Source organism: Pan paniscus, chromosome 18 (genome assembly GCF_029289425.2).
Source record: "Pan paniscus chromosome 18, NHGRI_mPanPan1-v2.0_pri, whole genome shotgun sequence".
In the NCBI taxonomy this organism is placed as follows: Eukaryota; Metazoa; Chordata; class Mammalia; order Primates; family Hominidae; genus Pan; species Pan paniscus.
This window is the reverse complement of record NC_073267.2, coordinates 66669848-66689062: the sequence shown is the minus strand read 5'-3', so window position 1 is coordinate 66689062 and position 19215 is coordinate 66669848. Positions and strand designations below refer to the sequence as shown.

At 40.5% G+C, this 19215-nt stretch overlaps 1 protein-coding gene across 6 annotated transcripts in view; it reads right to left on the bottom strand.

Annotated features, from left to right (window-relative positions):
- The window catches only part of RSPRY1 (ring finger and SPRY domain containing 1), a 51976-nt gene that overhangs the window by 20623 nt on the left and 12138 nt on the right, over nt 1-19215 (bottom strand). For all 6 annotated transcript variants that reach the window (XM_034940238.3, XM_003823750.6, XM_008977421.4 and 3 more), the window contains exons 2-8: nt 14485-14989; nt 11390-11442; nt 10330-10442; nt 6416-6542; nt 5568-5626; nt 3335-3401; nt 2473-2604 (exon numbers count right to left, since the gene is read on the bottom strand). In XM_034940238.3, the coding sequence (XP_034796129.1) occupies nt 2473-2604; nt 3335-3401; nt 5568-5626; nt 6416-6542; nt 10330-10442; nt 11390-11442; nt 14485-14834 (901 nt within the window). In that variant the 5' untranslated portion in view covers nt 14835-14989. The remainder of the gene's footprint in view (nt 1-2472; nt 2605-3334; nt 3402-5567; nt 5627-6415; nt 6543-10329; nt 10443-11389; nt 11443-14484; nt 14990-19215) is intronic.

Below are 19215 nucleotides of genomic sequence, written 5' to 3'. Positions count from 1 at the left end.
ACAAAAATCAAATAAAAATGGATTAAAGATTTAAATCTAAGACCTCAAACTATGAAGCTACTAAAATAAAACATTGGGGAAACTCTCCAGGACACTGATCTGGGCAAAGATTTCTTGAATACCCCAAAAGCACAGGCACCAAAGCAAAAATGGACAAATGGGATCATATTAAGCTAAAAAGTTTCTTACAGCAAAGGAAATGATCAACGAAGTAAAGAGACATCCCACAGAATGGGAGAAACTATTTGCAAACTATCCATTCGACAAAGGATTAATAACCAGAATATATAAGGAGGTCATATAACTCAATAGGAAAACATTCAATAATCTGATTAAAAAGTGGGCAAAACATCCGAATAGACATTTCTCAAAAGAAGACATACAAATGGCAAACAGATATATGAAAAGGTACTCAACATTATTGATCATCAGAGAAATCCAAATCAAAACTACAATGAGCTATCATCTCACCCCAGTAAAAATGGCATTTATCTAAAAAACAGGCAACAATGAATGCTGGTGAGGATGTGGAGAAAAGGTAACCCTTGTACACTGGTAGTAGGAACGCAAATTAGTATGGCCACTATGGAGAACAGTATGGAGGTTCCTCAAAACACTAAAAACAGAACTACCATATGATCCGGCAATTCTGCTGCTAGGTATACACCAAAAAGAAAGGAAATTAGTATATCAAAGAAATATCTGCAATCTCATGTTTATTGCAGCACTATTCACAATAGCCAAGATTTGGAATCAACCTAAGTGTCCATCGAGAGACAAATGAATAAAGAAAATGTGGCACATATACAAAATGGAGTACTGTTCAGCCACAAAAAAGAATGAGATCCTGTCATTTACAATAACATGGATGGAACTGTAGGATATGATGTTAAGTGAAATAAGTCAGGCACAGAAAGACAAACTTCGTGTGTTCTCACTAATTTTTGTGGGAGCTAAAAACAACTGAACTCATGAAGATAGAAAATAGAAGGATGGTTACCAGAGGCTGGGAAGGGTAGTGGGGGTGGGGGAGAAATGGGGTTGGTTAATGGGAATATAGCTAGATAGAATGAAGAACACCTAGTATTTGACAGCATAACAGGGTGACTACAGTCAACAATAATTTATAGTATATTTAAAAATAACTAAAAGAAAAGTGCAAAACGAAGAAATTTTAAAACACCAAAAGAGTATAATTGGAATGTTTGTAACACAAATAAATGATAAATGCTTGAGGGGACAGATATCCCATTTACTCTGATGTGGTAATTACTCATTGTATGACTGTATCAAAATATCTCATGTGCTCCAAAAATATGTATTACTATATATCCATTAAAATAATCCCCCGGAAGGTAAAACACACTGATTTTTCATACATTAAAAATAAACAAACAAATAAGTTAGTGCTACCCTAGTCAAGGAGTAGAGATGCTCGTAAATGGCAGAATAGGTGAGGAGACATAGCCAGAGGTTTCCTGCTGCACTGCCATTTGAAGATCAATCAAACAAATGCTAGGAAAGGCAGCACTGCTAGATTTATGCTTCCATTCCCTAGAATATCATTTTGTATGAACAAAATCCAAATTGCACTCTTTCAGAATTATTCTTTAACTGGCACTTCACAGGCTGTGCATGAAGCTCCTCCCCACAATATTGGGGTAACAGTGGGGGTGGATTTACATGTCCAGTTATGCTTTAGCATAGTATTAACCATGGATGGGGGAGTGAGGGTACAGAAGTATACAGGTTGATCACTCTTAATCTGAAAATCCAAAATGCTCCAAAATCCAATACTTTTTGAGTGCAGACATGAGGCTCAAAGGAAAAGCTCAATGGAGGATTTCAGATTTTTTGATTAGGGATGCTTAACCTGGTATCTGCAAATACTCCAAAATCTGAAAAAATGTGAAATCTGAAATACTTTCAGTCCCAAGCATTTCAGATAAATTCTACCTAAAAGAGAAACTCAACCTATAGTAGTTTTTGTCCCAGCAGCTCTTGGAGGAGGAAAAGAGAAAAATCAGGAACAATTCTCATGATGTAGGTAAGACATGACTTGGGTTTTGAAGAGCAAAGTTGGGAAAGGGAGAGAAGTAAAGAGGGAATTCCAAGTGAGGGGAATAGGTCCAGAGGTAGGAATCATCAGGACCTGTTTGTAGGACAGTGGGATGATTTGTGTTGGAAAGAGCTGGTTAGACAGTGCCATATAATTAAGGGCTTTGATGCAGCAGGAAACTGGGTGCCAGTAAAGGTTTTTGAACAGGAAAATGCTGAAATTAGAAGCATACCATGTAATTCTTGTCTAAAGGGTCTCTAGGATACTTTTCTGCTAGAATATATCCAACCTGCCAGTAGAGGTCCTTATGAGGACTCATACTCACCATTGCAAAAGGAAGACCAGTGAGCCTATGAAAGAAATGAGTCTGGAAATGGAAACGGACATTTTAATAAAGGACAACTCCCACTTACAGAGATTGTCTAAGCTCCACTGGGCACAGAAACCAACTTGACGTTTCAGATAATCAGGATCATTAGCCCAGGACTCCAATGTGACAAGCCGGTCACTAATACTGGATTCAGAAATAGTCAATTTATTTTCACCTGTTTGGAAAGACATAATCCTTGAATTAACAATGAAAGGGTAGAATGATTTGCTCAGCAAATTAGTATTGCTAAGGAGGGGGAAGAGGCAATTAAAGAATTGGAGACTAGATTAGACTTCAATTAAAATTTCTAGGGAAAACATAGCCAAAGAGCTTTGACTATTTTCTTTTCCTTTTTTTTAGTCACAGGGTCTCACTCTGTTGCCTAGGCTGGAGTGCAGTGGCACAACTATGGATCACTGTAACCTTGAACTACTGGGCTCAAGTGATCCCCCTGCCTCAGCATCCCAAGTAGCTAGGAACATAGGTGCATGCCACCATGCCTGGCTGATTTTTAAAAATTTTTTGTAGAGATTGAGTCTTGCTATGCTGCCCACCCTGGTCTCAAATTCCTGGCCTGAAGCAATGCTCTGGCCTTAGCCTCCCAAAGTGCTGGGATTATGGGCAAGAGCCACCACACTTTTTTCTAGAAACTAGCAATCACATCACTAAATTTTTGGCTATAAAAAGTGAGTAATCATGGTTACCAAGTTTTGATTCTTAGGTGAGAAAATCCTTGCCTTTGTCCCTGTTATACTTCATTGGCTTTAACATGTCTATCCAGATGAAAACAGAATGTATGCCCATCTGATGGGGTTCAAAGTGTAGGCTCATCCAGTAACTAAGAAAAATAAAATTTTTAACAACCAATACAGAAGATCATTAGTGCAAGAAGTCACTATACCTACTTGTCTGTGCAAACTTTTCCAGTGCGATAAGTGCAAAAAGCATGACTGTGGGGTGGGACTGTAACTTCTGAAAAACAACAAAAGATAAAAAAAAAAAAAATCATTCCCCTGCAGAGGTGGCAAGTTATCAGTTTCATTTCCTTGCCCAATATGTGCTAGATGTTTTTTCGAGTGGTCAGAAAAGTTTCATTCATTCAAGTTCTCAATTATCCATTTGGCTAATAATGTTAGCAATGAACTGGACAGGCTCTCTTAATCTTGTATATTTTTCTTAAAGTCACTAGGTTAATTTATAGATTTGGAAATTTCAAAAGTATCCTGTTAAATACACTATGTTATTTTACTTAATAAAACTTATATTAGGGCTTTGTTAAATAAAATATTCATTCTCACATTCATTTATGCAAGCCAAACAGAAACCTAGAATTATAAACTGAAAATGATCTTTTACTTAGAATCCTAAAAAGAACCACTTATCACTAACAAGTTGCAAAATTATAAATAATTAAATTAACAATTAATGGCTCAGTTTTTAAGCTGTTCCCTGAAAGGAATTCTACAAATGCTGATTGGTAGACAGGAGAAAGCAACAAGTGAACTCTTTTAGTTACATTTAAGTTCATGTCACATGAGTTCCCCTTTAAGGAAAGGTCTATCTGTTGAACATGACACCTTCTCATAGCCGTGCTTTCCCTACTGCTACATTGGGAGCCACCAGAGGAGTTCCAGAACATCAGATGATTCCCACTGACTTCCCTGGTACCCCCTAAGTTCTGGAAACCTCACATAACCACCATCCCTGCTGCTGGAAAGCCTATTCAGCATTCCATTTCTTCTCATATCCATCTAAATCCCTCTGCCTGGCTTTTCAGGCCCTAAACCCTTTCTAGCTGGCTACTCAGTCTGTGTCCTATCTCTGAACACTGTCTTCTCTCATCAGACAATTCTCTGTCTCTGGACTTCTGCCTGTGATGTTCCCTTAGCTAAGAAACCAATTTTTTCCCTCCTCTGGGCACAATAAAATCTTCACCTATAGCATGACCCAGCTGAGGGTCCACCTTCATCAGGAAGTCTGACTTTCATGACACCCCGGCTCTCATTACCCATACCACCCACCTTCTCATTTAGTCTTTTTTTTTTTTTTTGAGATGGAGTCTCGCTCTGTTGCCCAGGCTGGAGGGCAGTGGTGAGATCTCAGCTAACTGTAATCTCTGCCTTCTGGGTTCAAGTGAATTCCTGCCTCAGCCTCCTGAGTAGCTGGGACTACACACACATGCCACCATGCCCAGCCAGCTAATTTTTGTATTTTTAGTAGGGACCAGGTTTCGCCATGTTGGCCAGGCTGGTCTTGAACTCCTGACCTCAGGTGACCAGCCCACCTCAGCCTCCCAAAATGCCGGGCTTATAGGCATGAGCCACCGTGCCCGGCCCTCATTTAGTCTTGATGAAGTACTTTCTCCCATGATCACATCCTGTGATAAAATGGAGGCTAATTACCTTGTCTGAGTAGTTTTGTTTCCTCAACTAACCAATAAACCTCTTGAAATCATAGGACTGCCATGTTGTATCCCCAGAGTGCTCATTGAGAGTAAGGTAAGTGTTTTAAGCACGTATCAGTGGGTATTGACAAATAAGGGTTTTCAGACCAGAGTTCTGAAAAGGGCCAATGCTCACTAGGCCTACAGAAATAACTTTTAAAAATACAGACCATTCAAGACCACAGGCCAGAACTATGAGAGATCTGAGGGCACAGCCTCAGCAAACCAGAAGCTTCACAGACAATATATTAAATACTCCAGTGACAACAGTTTTAAGAAGAGTAGCAGTGAGGGGGAGGGCAGGGAGGAGTAGAGATTTATATATACTGGGAATCTGACTTGATGGCCTCCCGGCTTGGAACGCCATGTAATTGTTTCTACTCTGGAGGTCCCTATTACCATTTGGCAAACTCAAGGAACATGCAAAAGAGCCAATCATAGCAGCTATCTTATGACTAAATTTAAAACCAGACCAACTCAGCTGTTTTTGCTGGTTGGGATAAATTCCAATCCCACTCTCTTTTTTAAACATAGGAGGGAATAAATAAGCACTCGGGAAACACCTGCAAATAAAATTTACAATTGATTCCATTCTCTGTGCCAGTGGCTATGCCAGCAATTTGAGAAAATGCACAGTTCTAGATGATGCCCACTTCTAGATGACTAAGAATAAATAGTTTTGATGTCTCACTTACCAGACACTGTAGCAAATATTCCAGTATTCCTGGGCTAAGTAAACCTATACTTGCAGGACCTAGACAAATACAACAAACACTTGATATAATTAAAATGCCAGATTATTTTAAATCACCGGTAACAATCAAATTGTTTTGGTAGAACTCTTTCATGCACATTATCTTATTAAAGCCTCCTGCTCTGAGGTAGAAAATAGTACTAGCCCCATTTCACAGTTAAGCAAGTGAGCCCACAGAGTTAAGCAACTAACTCCAGGGCACTTGGCAAGCACATGGGAGAGTCCAAACCAGTAGCCACATGTTCTGATTTCTAATCCATTGTTTCTTCCACAATACGTGATGTAAGTAGCTGAGCTATGCCCCTGTACTTTGCTGTTAACTTTCTTAAAATAGGTAACATTCATAAACAAATTAAATACCTGCTTCTCAGGAACTGCTCCAACCAGAAGTTCCTTTTCCTCTCCCTCTACCTTGTATGTCTTCATAATCGAGCTAAACTTTATAAAGTATGTATATATGCAAATTATATATTGTATACACACATACATATCTTTGTTATGCTGAATTTAGCTTTTCTCCCTTTTTTCTTTTCCTCGCTCCTTATTCTTAAAGCAAATAAGCACAACTTTTTTCATTTAAAATTTCCCCTGAAAATCCACAAAGCTAAATTAAATTGCATTCACCTCTGTAGCCTTTCAGTAATTTTCTTTCAGTTAGTCTATGTCTCTCAATATCATTTTTAAGATATTTCTTTCTGGTATAGCAGTTTGATCAAAGACATACAGTACAAATTTCCCTTTAATGTCAAACAACTTAAGATCTTCCACTGTGGAGTGTCCCAAAGTTACCTGCTAGTTTCTCGGCCAAGCAGCCTAGGACTGCAGATGTGTTCCTGTGTTTGGCAGGATGGCTTGAGTCCTGGCAAGCTACTTCTCCATTTAAATTGAGAATTTCAGTCAATTTCTGGAGTGCATCCTAAAACAAAAAAGTACAAGTGGGTTTGACCCATATGCTACACAGGTTGTTTTCCCAGGCTCATTTTTTTTTTGAGACAAAAGCTATAACCAGCACTTTGGGAGGCCGAGGTGGGCGGACCACAAGGTCAAGAGTTTGACACCAGCCTGGCCAACATGGTGAAACCCCATCTCTACTAAGAATACAAAAATTAGCCAGGTGTGGTGGTGCGCGCCTGTAATCCCAGCTACTCAGGAGGCTTAGGCAGGAGAATCACTTGAACCTGGGAGGTGGAGGTTGCAGTGAGCCGAGGTCGTGCCACTGCACTCCAGCCTGGACGACAGAGCAAGGCTCCGTCTCAGGGGGGTGGGGGGAGCTATAACCAGGTGTTAAATAAACTCAGAATGACCATATAAAAATTATGCAATGTACCCTAATGATATCATTGATGGGAAATATCTGATCAACCTGAAAGTCTCCTTACATGACTTACTAGATTCCATTTCATTCAGAATGCTTAAGTTGTATCAAATATATGCTACATATTCTTGAATCACTAAACAGATTAAACCCACTCAGATGCCATTATGAAAACATTAAAGGCTGGTGATGTTGAAGTAAAAAGTTACTTTAAAAAAAGTTTTACTAAGCAAAAACAAATCCCAGCAGAGTTTTCTTCTTTTCTTTTTGCTCTTGCTCTGTTTCCCAGGCTGCTGTGCAGTGAAGTGATCATGGCTCACTGTAGCCTTTACCTCCTGGGCTCAAGTGATCCTCCCACTTCAGCCTCCCTCGTAGCTGGGACTACAGGCACATGTCACAATGCCCAGATAATTTTAATTTTCTGTAGAGATGGGAATCTCATTATGTTGCCCAGGCTGGTCTTGAACTCCTGGCCTTAAGTGATCCTCCTGCTTCAGCCCCCAAAGTTTTGGGATTATAGGCATGAACCACTGCACCCTGCCCCAACAGAGTTGAAGGCAAATTGAAACAGGCAGCTCTTATAAGCCTAGGCAAAGGTCAATTCATTGGTGACTACGCTAAAGACTTTCCCCTTCCGTCCACAATGTTTTTCTGCACTGGGCTTAAACAGATGAATGAAAATGCCAGAATTGAGGCTGGGCACAGTGGCTCATGCCTGTAATCCCAGCACTTTGGGAGGCCAAGGTGGGAGGATGCTTGAGCCCAGGAGTTTGAGACCAGTCTGGGCAACATAGCAAGACTCCATCTTAAAAATGAAAGATGCCAGAATCCAAAAAAAGAAAAAAAGAAAAAAAAAAAGGACTCTGTAAAACACATGGGAAAGCAATGAAAGTTCGATGCTTTTGTTCTATGTAAAGGATAACCAATGTTACACTAATCATTAATACATTTGAGTAAGATTCAAAAGTGCTTTCAGTTTTAACTTTTTTTTGTTGTTGTTGTTGAGATGGAGTCTCACTCTGTCGCCCAGGCTGAAGTGCAGTGGTGCAATCTCAGCTCACTGCAGCCTCCACCTTCCGAGTTCAAGTGATTCTCCTGCCTCAGCCTCCTAAGTAGCTGGGATTACAGGTGCATGCCATCGTGCTGGCTAATTTTTGTATTTTTAGTAGAGATGAGGTTTCACCATGTTGGCCAGGCTGGTCTTGAACTCCTGACCTCAAGTGATCTGTCTGCCTTGGCCTCCCAAAGTGTTGGGATTACAGGCATGAGCCACCGTGCCTGGCTTTTTTTTTTTTTTTTTTTTTTTTTAACAGAGACAAGGTCTCACTATGTTGTTCAGGCTGGTATCAAACTCCTGAGCTTAACTGATCCTCCTGCCTTGGTCTCCCAAAGTGCAGGGATCACAGGCATGAGCCAGTACATTCAGCCCAGTTTTTCCTCTTAATAAAAAACATTCTTAAAACTTTTGTTATGAGGAAATTGCTTAGAGAAAGATAAGAAAATCAGCGCAGCAACTCAACATTCTCTTCTAGCTTCTGAATAAAGATCGCCACCTGAGATACAAATACTTCTTTTTTTAACCAGGCTGGAGTGCAATAACGCCATCTTGTCTCACTGCAGTCTCGACCTCCTGATTGCAAGTGATCCTCCCACCTCAGCCTCCTGAGCAGCTGGGACTATAGGCATGCACCACGTTACCCTGTTAACTTTTGGATTTTTTTGTAGAAACAGGGTTTCACCATGTTGCCAGGCTGGTCTTGAACTCCTGGACTCAAACAATCTGCCTGCTTTCGCCTCCCAAAGTGTTGAGATTACAAGTGTGAGCCACTGCACCCAACCTAAATGCTTCTTTTTTTTTTTTTTTTTTTGAGACAGAGTTTCGCTTTGTCGCCCAGGCTGGAGTGCAGTAGCACGATCTCAGCTCACTGCAACCTCTGCCTCCCAGGTTCAAACAATTCTCGTGCCTCAGCCTCCTGAGTACTGGGATTACAGGTGCCTGCCACCACTCCCGGCTGATTTTTAGTAGAGACGGGGTATTTTAGTAGAGATGGGGTTTCACCATGCTGTTCAGGCTGGTCTCGAACTCCTGACCTCAGGTGATCCACCCACCTCAGCCTCCCAAAGTGCTAGGATTACAGGCGTGAACCACCGCGCCCAGCCTTAAATGCTTCTATTTTTAACATTTAAAAAATTTTAACCTAGGCTGGGCACAGTGGCTTACGCGTATAATCCCAACACTTTGAGAAGCCAAGGTGGGAGGATCCCTTGAGCCCAGGAGTTCAAAATCAGCCTGGGCAACATAGTGAGACCCTTTATCTACAAAAAATAAAAAAAATTTAGCTAGGTGTGGTGGTGCATGCCTGTAGTCCAGCAACATGGGAAGCTGAGGCAAGAGGATCACTTGAACCTGAGAGGTTGAGGATACAGTGAGCCATGACTGTGCCACTGCACTCCAGCCTAGGCGGGGCCGGGGAAGGAAGGGAGGCAAGAAGGAAAGGGAAGGAAGGAAGGAAGGACGGGAGGAAGGGAGGGAGGGAAGGAGGGAGGGAAAGAAAGAAAGAAGAAAAAAAAGCAACTAAATAAAGCCTTGATAGAGAATGTGGCGGGGCACGGTGGCTAATGCCTACAATGCCAGCACTTCGGGAGGCTGAGGTGGGCTGACTGCTTGAGCCCAGGAGTTTCAAGACCAGCCTGGGCAACATGATGAAACCCCATCTCTAAAAAAAATACAAAATTAGCCAGACATGGGGTCATGCACCTATGGTCCCAGCTACATGGGAGGCTGAGGTGGGAGGATCACCTGAGCCTAGGGAGGTTGCAGCTGCAGTGAGCTGTGATTGCTCTACTGCACTCCAGCCTGGGTGACAAAGTGAGACCCTGTTTCAAAATAAATAAATAAAAAGACAGAGGGCTGGGCGCAGTGGCTCATGCCTGTAGTCCCAGCACTTTGGGAGGAGGCCGAGGCAGGTGGATCACCTGAGGTCAGGAGTTCAAGACCAGCCTGGCCAACATGGTGAAATCCCGTTTCTACTAAAAATCCAAAAATCAGCCAGGTGTGGTGGCGGGTGCCTGTAATCCCAGCTACTTGGGAGGCTGAGGCAGGAGAATCACTTGGACCCGGGAGGCGGAGGTTGCAGTGAGCCAAGATCACATCATTGCACTCCAGCCTGGGCAACAGAGTGAGACTCTTGTCTCAAAGAGGAAAAGAAAAAAAAAGAGGACATAATTCTTCATAATACAAAATAAATTTACATAACAAAATCAATACTGAATAAAACAGACCCCAAATGTATAAAGATGAAACACAATACATCAAATGTTCTTTGTGGTCATTTATCTTGTGCTTAAGCACAAATGATAGTTTCATAAAAGATAAGTATTAACTTACTTTAGTGGGCAATGGACATTCATCTAGTAACAATGTTATAACAGCTGGTCCCAGTGGATCTTCCAGTGGAATAACTCTAATTAAAGACTGGACAACATCCAACCATCCTTCATCTAAGAGCAAATCAAGAAGATTGTATGATGGAGTCACTATTTTTAAAATGTGAAAATATGTCACACGAGATCAATTCACATTAAAAGAAAGACTTTTGGTCTATAGATTTTTAGCAGCTAATATTTGGCATGGACATAATCATCAATTGCTAGTCATCGTGGTGGAGTAAAAACATCTTAAGTTACAGGAGTCTGGTGATTTGTGGGTACCTTTATTTGGAAAAAGGTTAAGCTATGGTCTTGTGCTCTCACATTAAAATAGTTTTAAGCATCTTATTTACTACATAGGAGTTAACTGAGAAAATGAAGTATACTCAGCAGTTGGCTTTGTTTTCAGAATGATACTTAGGAAACTAAGGAACAAAAAATATCTTTGGCCAGGGGCTGTGGCTCACACCTGTAATCCCAGCACTTTGGGAGGCTGAGGCAGGAGGATCCCTTGAGCCCAGGAGTACAAGACCAGGCTGGGCCAACATGGTGAAATTCTGTCTCTACAAACAACAGAAAAATTGCTGGGTATTGTGGCATGCGCCTGTGGTGCTAGCTACTTGAGAAGCTGAGGTGGGGTGATCACCTGGGCCAGGGTAGGTTGAGGCTGTAGTTGAGCTGTGATCGTGCCACTGCACTCCAGCCTGGGCAACAGAGTGAGACTCTGTCTCAAAAAAAAAAAAAAAAATTATATATAAATAATCTCCTCTCCATTCCAGAACAGTATGGTGAAAGATCCATCAATGCCAAAAAAAAAAAAAAAAAAAGGTATAATATGCATTGCCTATTATACCTATTCAGGGAAATTTCCATACAGTAAGGGCTTTTTTCATTGTTATGTATGATGTATTTTTGGAGTCTTTTATCTCAAAACAAAACAAAACAAAAAACAAAAGGTGGCTACTTTTCTTCATTATTATATATTCATTATAAAGTAATAAAAACAAAACTAAAAATACCTGTTTCTGCCATTTCGTGTAATGTTATCATTGAATAGGGAGGTTCCTGATCACTGGAAAAAAAAATTCAAGGCATTAAACCTGAGGAAATAATAAATGACAATTCCAAATAAGAATTCAAACTGGAGGTGTGGAGGTAAAAAGGGACAGAAGAAATGAACACAAATGTAAGGAAAGAGATAGAAGAGACAACCTGAGCTATGACCTGTAAGGATGAATGTATACCATATGTGCTCATTTCCAGTCACTGTCCACAATGACCCACAGACAAAATGGGCAGGTGGATACAGACAAAGACTACTATGTGTCCTGGGGTAAAAGCACAGGAGTAAAACTGGAGATCACAGCCTACTCTCAGCTTTACACTCAGAGGCCCAGTGCCAACTGAGACAAGCCAGGAAGGTCAACATCACCTTCATACTTACCTCAGAGAAATGCCAGGAAGAGAGATGACAATCCCGGTTGAGGACTTATGGAAGCAAGGGCCTATATACGCATCTTCATTTTGAAGTTTTCTTCTGGAAATACCACTACATGCTTAGACTTCATAAAATGGTATTACAAGAAACAAAACCAAACTTAAGGAACTACTTAACATTCTAGACATTGCTCCAAAGTGGCATTATACACCTTAATTCAGTGGTGTGATCCCAGAAATCTTTAAAAAGTCCTTCAGGGGAACTTCAATAATGAGATGTTTTCCATTAAACAATTCTAACTGCTTAAGAACTCACCACTTATTTGTTTACATATTGTGGGTCTCTGTTTTAGTGTGGAAAAAAAAAAGCCCCAAAAACTATCATCTTAAGTCATTTAATTCAGAGAATAACCTTGTGATATGGGAATTAGTATGGTCATTTCAGGTACTCATTAGGTGCTGCCTGTTTAAACAATATAATTGACTGATGCAAGTATTTCTGAAGAATGATCTGGCAATAATAAAATTAAGTATGCATATACCCAACAGTTGTAGATAAATTTTTACACAGGTCCAAAAATCGATGCATATTTGCGCTGTTCACTGCAGTGCTGTAAGAACAAAAATTTGGCAGTAACCTAAGTGACCATCACCAGATGAAAATGTAACAAAATATAATACTTTCAGGCATACAAGGGAATACTCTGTAATAGTCAGAAGCAGTTGTAGATTTATATACAGTAACACAGATTTTGATGTTGAGAGAAGTTAAAAACAAAGAGGTTTGTATAACTATGTCACTCTCTTTTAAAATATTGCAAGGGGCCAAGCATGGGGGCTCACATCTGCAATCCCAGCACTTAAGGAGGCTGAAGCTGGACAATCGCTTGAGTCCAGGTATTTGAGACCAGCCTGGGCAACATGGCAAGACCTGGCTCTACAAAAACTTTTTAAAAAATTAGCCAGGTGCAGTAACACACGCCTGTAGTCCAAGCTACTTAGGAGGCTGAGGTGGGAGGATGGTTTGAGTCCAGGAGGCTGAGGCTGCAGTGAGTCATGATCACGCCACTGTACGCCAGCCTGGGTGACAGAGTGAGACCCTGTCTCTTTAAAAACAAAACAAAACAAAAAAACTCTCTCTCTCAAAGTCTATTCTGCACCCATTTTTCCAATGAGCTTAAATTAACATTGTTTGTGGTTTACTTCCTTATTTGGGAAGGATAACTTTTATTACAATTTGGTACAAGGGATTTAAAAAAATTTTTTTAATTAATTAATTTTTGAGACAGGGTGTTGCTCTATTGCCCAGGCTGGAGTGCAGTGGTGTGATCATAGCTCACTGCAGCTGGAAACTCCTGGACTCTAGCAGTACTCCGGTCTTAGAATCCTGAGTAGCTGGGATCACAGGCAAGTGCCACTGTACCTGGATAATTTTTAAATTTTTTTTGCAGAGATGGGATCTCCCTATGTTGCCTAGGCTGGTCTTGAACTCCTGGCCTCCAGCTATCTTTCTACCTCAGCCTCTCAAAAGTGTTGGAATTACAGGTATGAGCCATTGTGTCTGGCCAAAAAATTATTCTTCTCGAAGACTAACAAATGCTCCAGTATTTTATGGAAAAGTTTAATACAGCTCTAAAAATTCATTTGTATTCACAGGTACACTGTTTTATGCTTAATTTTTGAGGAACTAAACGAAACTCGGTTTCTATAAATGTGATTATCAAATGTTTATATACTTAAATTTACTAGCAGGGCCTGAAGCAAAAAGAACACATAAGTAACTTTTTAAAAAATACTACCATCTACTGAGCAACTGTTAAGTACAAAGCTCCACACTGAATGCCTTATGTACATTATCTCATGATAATCCTTGTGGGAACAGTATTATCCCCCCATTTACAGATGAGGAATCTGAGGCTTCAAGAAGTAACTTACCCAATGTCACGCAGTTAGTAAGGCACTGGGCCAGAACTTGAGCTAGGCCCATCATGGTTCTAAGCTTTGTGCTCTTAACTACTGAAATATACAACCTTAAGTTAAATGTTTTTTTCTTCTTGGATGCCCTTTAATTTCACTGTTATTCAATCTATGATTTTGTATTTAGAGGTAGACAAAGCAGAGGAAAAGACAAAACAGGTACAGGTGTGCCTTGCAGTATCAACTGACAAGCTTCCTAAATGGATTAAAGATAGTCAAATAAGGGATAAAGGATCAAATAAAGGATAATGAAAACTCTCCTTGACCTTAGTCCTTATGTTGCCAAGAGAAGTTGCCTGTAGCCATGTTCTTGGTAAAACAACTTACCTTGAATCTGAGGTCAGTGGAATAGACAGGCATGTACCATTAACAGTGAGCCTTCATGAAACCATTTCCTATTGTAGCTAGCAACATAAACTCACTCCATATTTACTCTATTCTCTAATAAAGATCATAGCTTTATCGTGTTTTCTGCTACAGAAACATTTAGACATTTCCAGACAAAGTAGATGACAGCAAGCAAAAACATCAAATCTTATCATTTACTCTGCCATCAGCGGAGCATTAAAATATTCTCCTTTGCCCTGTGAGCACAAGGCTTGGCGAGTATGTCCTAAAGGAACTGAAGGAGTCCTAAAGTCATGGTTCCTGGCAGAACACTTTTCATTCCACTGGAGGTGACCGTGAGTCAGATACTTACTTATCTACAAGAGTCCGTATTACTGCCAGTGTGTCCAACACTAGCCCATCCACATTTTGTTTCTTTCTCCTTGGCTCATGCGGTCCTCGGCCCCTCCTTGGTGGCCGAACAGGGTCCCGTGGTTGGCTCCTTGTGTCAGCAGTGGGTACTGCACTGTTCTCGGCCTGTTGCTGTTGGGTGTCAACACTGTCATCTGTTCCACTGTCATCTCGGCAGATACAGGAATTACCCATGGTAGTAGCAGCACCTCCAGTCCCTAGGAAGTGGGCTATGTGCTCTTCGAGAGTCAACAACAGACCCTGGCCAAGGCTTCTGCTCGCTAAGAACACGGCCCAACCAAAGACGATCATTTAGGTAGTTTTCAGTTTTCCAAGTACTGTTTTCATAACCTGGAGTTGAGGAATTTGCATCCTATTTGTTTTTAACAACTGAATGCCAAAGAAAGTTGCAGAGCTTATTCCCAACATTATCAACTACAGGGGATTCTGGACATCCAATGGCAGTTCTAAAAGAAAATGAGAAAAAGGAAAATGAATAAAAGATTCTTGACCACTTAATTACTCAAATTTTCCTAGTCTGATTTTATAGATATTAGGATTCTAATGAAGAATTATCTTTGGTTATTTTTATAGGTTTCCAATACAAAGAGATAGCTTTGGATAACAGAATTAGCAATCAATCAATAATTTCTTTTTATCATTCTGTTACAAAGTTGATTGCCAAACCATATTCTTATAGACCAGAGGAGTTATCATTGATTTTTTTAAAACCACATGTATAGTTTTTCCTATCTATATAGAAATACATTAGAAGGATGTGTGCATTTTTTTTTCAAGGGCTCCTTTTATCATAAAAAAATGAGTTGTCTTTCTGTGTAAGAGGTAGGTGTTAAAAAGAGAAAAATCTTTAAAAAAATGAATTATCTCCTTTCTTTAAACCCATAGGATAATTTAACAAGTTTTAAATAAGATAATTACAGACGTTTGTTGTTAAAAAAAAAGTTATGATACAAATATGATAGCACCATTTGATATCAAGGAGAATAAAAGGATAGAGTTCCCCATTGGAAGCTCACTCAAGAACTGACAGAATTCATACAAGTTGTTGCAAAGTGTTTCTGTTATGTAAGCAAGGCTTTGTTTTGGGAAAGGAAAACTGATATCACAAAAGTTGTATTTTCACAATGATCAGTTTGTTGCACATGTCTATTACAAAGTTCAGAATAAGATGCACCAATTTATCTTTGCCTGAAAATACTGACTAAGCACCTTGTGCCAGGTACCACGCTGGACTAGGAGAATAAGATGAGTAAGGAATAGTTCCTGCCCTCCAGGAATTCATGGATGGCCATTCTCATCCCACAAAGTATGTTTATCATTAAAAACCTAATAAAAGAACCAGCTCTTCAAGAAGCTGGTAAAATCTGGTTAGATTCTGGAAGGAAGTAAAGATTTAGAAATAGGAGACTTACGTGGACTGGTAGCAAAAAGTTAAAAAAACAAACAAACAAACAAACAAAACAGGCTGACAGCTGGAGAACAGGCCACATAAGGAATAGACTATGCTAGTGTGTAGTCTCTACACAACATCTGGCTAGTTACAATTAATTCCTCATACCTTGAGCACTGACCAGGAATAATATACACAAAATTTATAATTCAGTGGAATTAGAAGAGAAATATTACTCCTATTATTTTATTTGTTTATTTATTTACTTATTTTTGAGGAGTCTCCCTCTATCACCCAGGCTGGAGTGCAGTGGTATGATCTTAGCTCACTGCAACCTCCACCTCCTGGGTTCAAGCAATTCTCCTACCTCAGCCTCTGGAGTAACTGGGACTACAGGTGCTGCCACCACACCCAGCCAGTTTTTATATTTTTAGTAGATACGGGGTTTCACCATGTTGGCCACAAACTCCTGACCTCAGGCTATCTGCCCACCTCGGCCTCCCAAAGTGCTGGGATTACAGCTGTGAGCCACTGTGCCCAGCCTATTTCCATTATTTTGGACAGATTCATGGCAAATTCTTTTTATTTCCCAGTTTGATTACTGCTACAGGGAAAACATAGAAGAAAAAGAGAAAAATGGAGACAGAAAGTCTTCAGATATATATATATATATATATATAATCATATGTAATAAAATATATATAAAGAGGGAGGAGGCAAAGGGAAGGGAGAGAAAAGAATGGAATGGGATGGAACAAGACAGGAGAAAGAAAAGGATAAAGGAAATGAGAGGCAACAGACGTTTTCACTATTAAGACAGCAATGGCTGGGCCAAGTGATACCACAGATGTTCTTGGTTCCCCCAAACCACTCAGGCTGTCTTCAAAATTTGGAGGTTGTACTGAAAAGGATGTGACTGAAGTATATAGGTAGGAGTATGATGCAAGGACCAGCTGGAAATAGCTTTTTAAAAGAACACATTCTAAACCAGCAGAGTCGAAGTAACAACATTGCCATTACCGTGGGGATCAGAGTATGATTCGCTTTAGAGGGTAGATAACTAAGAGATTTCAATGCTTAAGAGAATAGAGGAAACAGAAATCAGAAATAGGAATAATTCTTTAAAGGGTCCCTGAAATGAATTTCTACAGATCTTATAAATTATGTTGGTTTCTGAGAAAGATGAAAAAGCAACATTTAAGAAGCTATGCTCTGGGTCCTCTCACAGAAATTTCACTGATAAGGCGCTGTTAGAATATTTCAGGTGAAAAGAGGTAAACAATTCAAGGTTTTTGGACAGGTCTGGCTCTGGGCCAGTAGGTCAGATGATTGTGCCACTGGAATATTTACTTGAAATTGTATTTTATTAAAAAAAAATCTTTATCTAGAAACCTTAAAATACACACATTCATTTCTAAAACCTAAATGCTGCACAGGCCTATGGAATGTGAAAGTTCCTCTTCTGCTCTACCTAGCCCATGCCTTTCCCAGAGATAACTAACCTCTTAAAAGCTTCATATGTTTGCCTCCATATCTATTATTATATACTTTCAAACCGGTTTTTTCTTTCTTTTTTTTTTTTTTTTTGAGATGGAGTCTCACTCTGTCACCCAGGCTGGAGTGCAATGGTGCGATCTTGGCTCACTGCAACCTCTGCCTCCCACGTTCAAGTGATTCTCCTGCCTCAGCCTCCTGAGTAGCTGGGATTACAGGCGCACGCCACCATGCCTGGCTAATTTTGTATTTTTAGTAGAGACAGATCTTCACCATGTTGGTCAGGCTGGTCTCAAACTCCTGACTTCGTGATCCGCCCGCCTCGGCCTACCAAAGTGCTGGGATTACAGGCATCAACCACCGCGCCCAGCCGCTTTTTCTTTAAATCTAACTAGAATGAAGCCATAAATACTGTTCTATGATTTGCTCTTTTTAATACCACAACCTTCTATATCAGTATATATGTAACTACCTCATGCATTTAAAGGCTGTACAGAAATTCATACTCTGTATTATCATAATTTCTTGACCACTATGCTATAAAAACTTGTGGCTAACCCAACTAACACTTTGGGGATGTCAGAAGGGAGTAGTCCAGGATTAGAGACATGGGACCTCTTCTGGGGAAATGTGTCATCCCCTGGGGAAGTGCTAACTCCAAACTCCTTCCTCACAGTGGTAAGGGTCCTAGGACTATGATCTGTGGTGTCAACATTGCCACAGCAGAGGGGAACTCCACTGGCTGCTCTAATACCCCACAGCCTTTCCATACAATCTGTATGAAGGTGGGATGGGAAACAAGATGCAAACAGTAGATTCAATCCAAATTGGGGAAAACATACCTGAGGAAGGGAGACTAATCACGTACTAAAAATAACTGGCAATGATTTGAGAATGTCAAGTTCCAGAAAACAAAGCCTTGAAGGGGAGAGAACAGGGATCTGTTACTCAGTAATTTCAGGGGGAAAAAAAGCAAAAAGAATAGGGGATCCTATAAAGTTACAATTTAATGCCAACACATAAAAGTATTTAGGAATAATTAAGAAGAAAACATCTTGGGGGTGCCTGTGAGGAAAGAAGTTAAAAAGAGGTTTGTTGGATCTTAAATTCTTAAACTTTATCATTTTTTCCTAAGGTTTTTATACACTGAATACAGAATAATCTATGCAGATTTCCATTTAGTACAATTTTTTTTTTTGACACGGAGTCTTGCTCTGTCGCCCAGGCTGGAGTGCAGTGGCGTGATCTCAGCTCACTGCAAGCTCCGCCTCCCAGGTTCATGCCATTCTCCTGCCTCAGCCTCCCGAGTAGCTGGGACTACAGGCACCCACCACCACGCCCAGCTAATTTTTGTATTTTTAGTAGAGACAGAGTTTCACTGTGTTAGTCAGGATGGTCTCGATCTCCTGACCTCGTGATCCGCCTGCCTCGGCCTCCCAAAATGCTGGGATTACAGGTGTAAGCCACCGTGCCCAGCCCATTGAGTACAATTTTAAGGTGATTGGATGATATCCAATACATGCAGATTTTTTTTTTAAATCTGACTAAATCTGATAGGATGGGCATGGTGGCTCATGCCTGTAATCCCAGCACTTTGGGAGGCTGAGTTGGGAGGATTGCTTGAGCCCAGGAGGCTGAGACCAGCTTGGGTAATGTAGCAAGACTCCATTTCTACAGAAAAAATTACGAAATTAGCTGGGCATGGTAGTGCACACCTGTGGTCCCAGATACTCAGGAGGTTGAGGTGGGAAGATCACTTGAGCCTGGGAAGTCGAGGCTGCAGTGAGC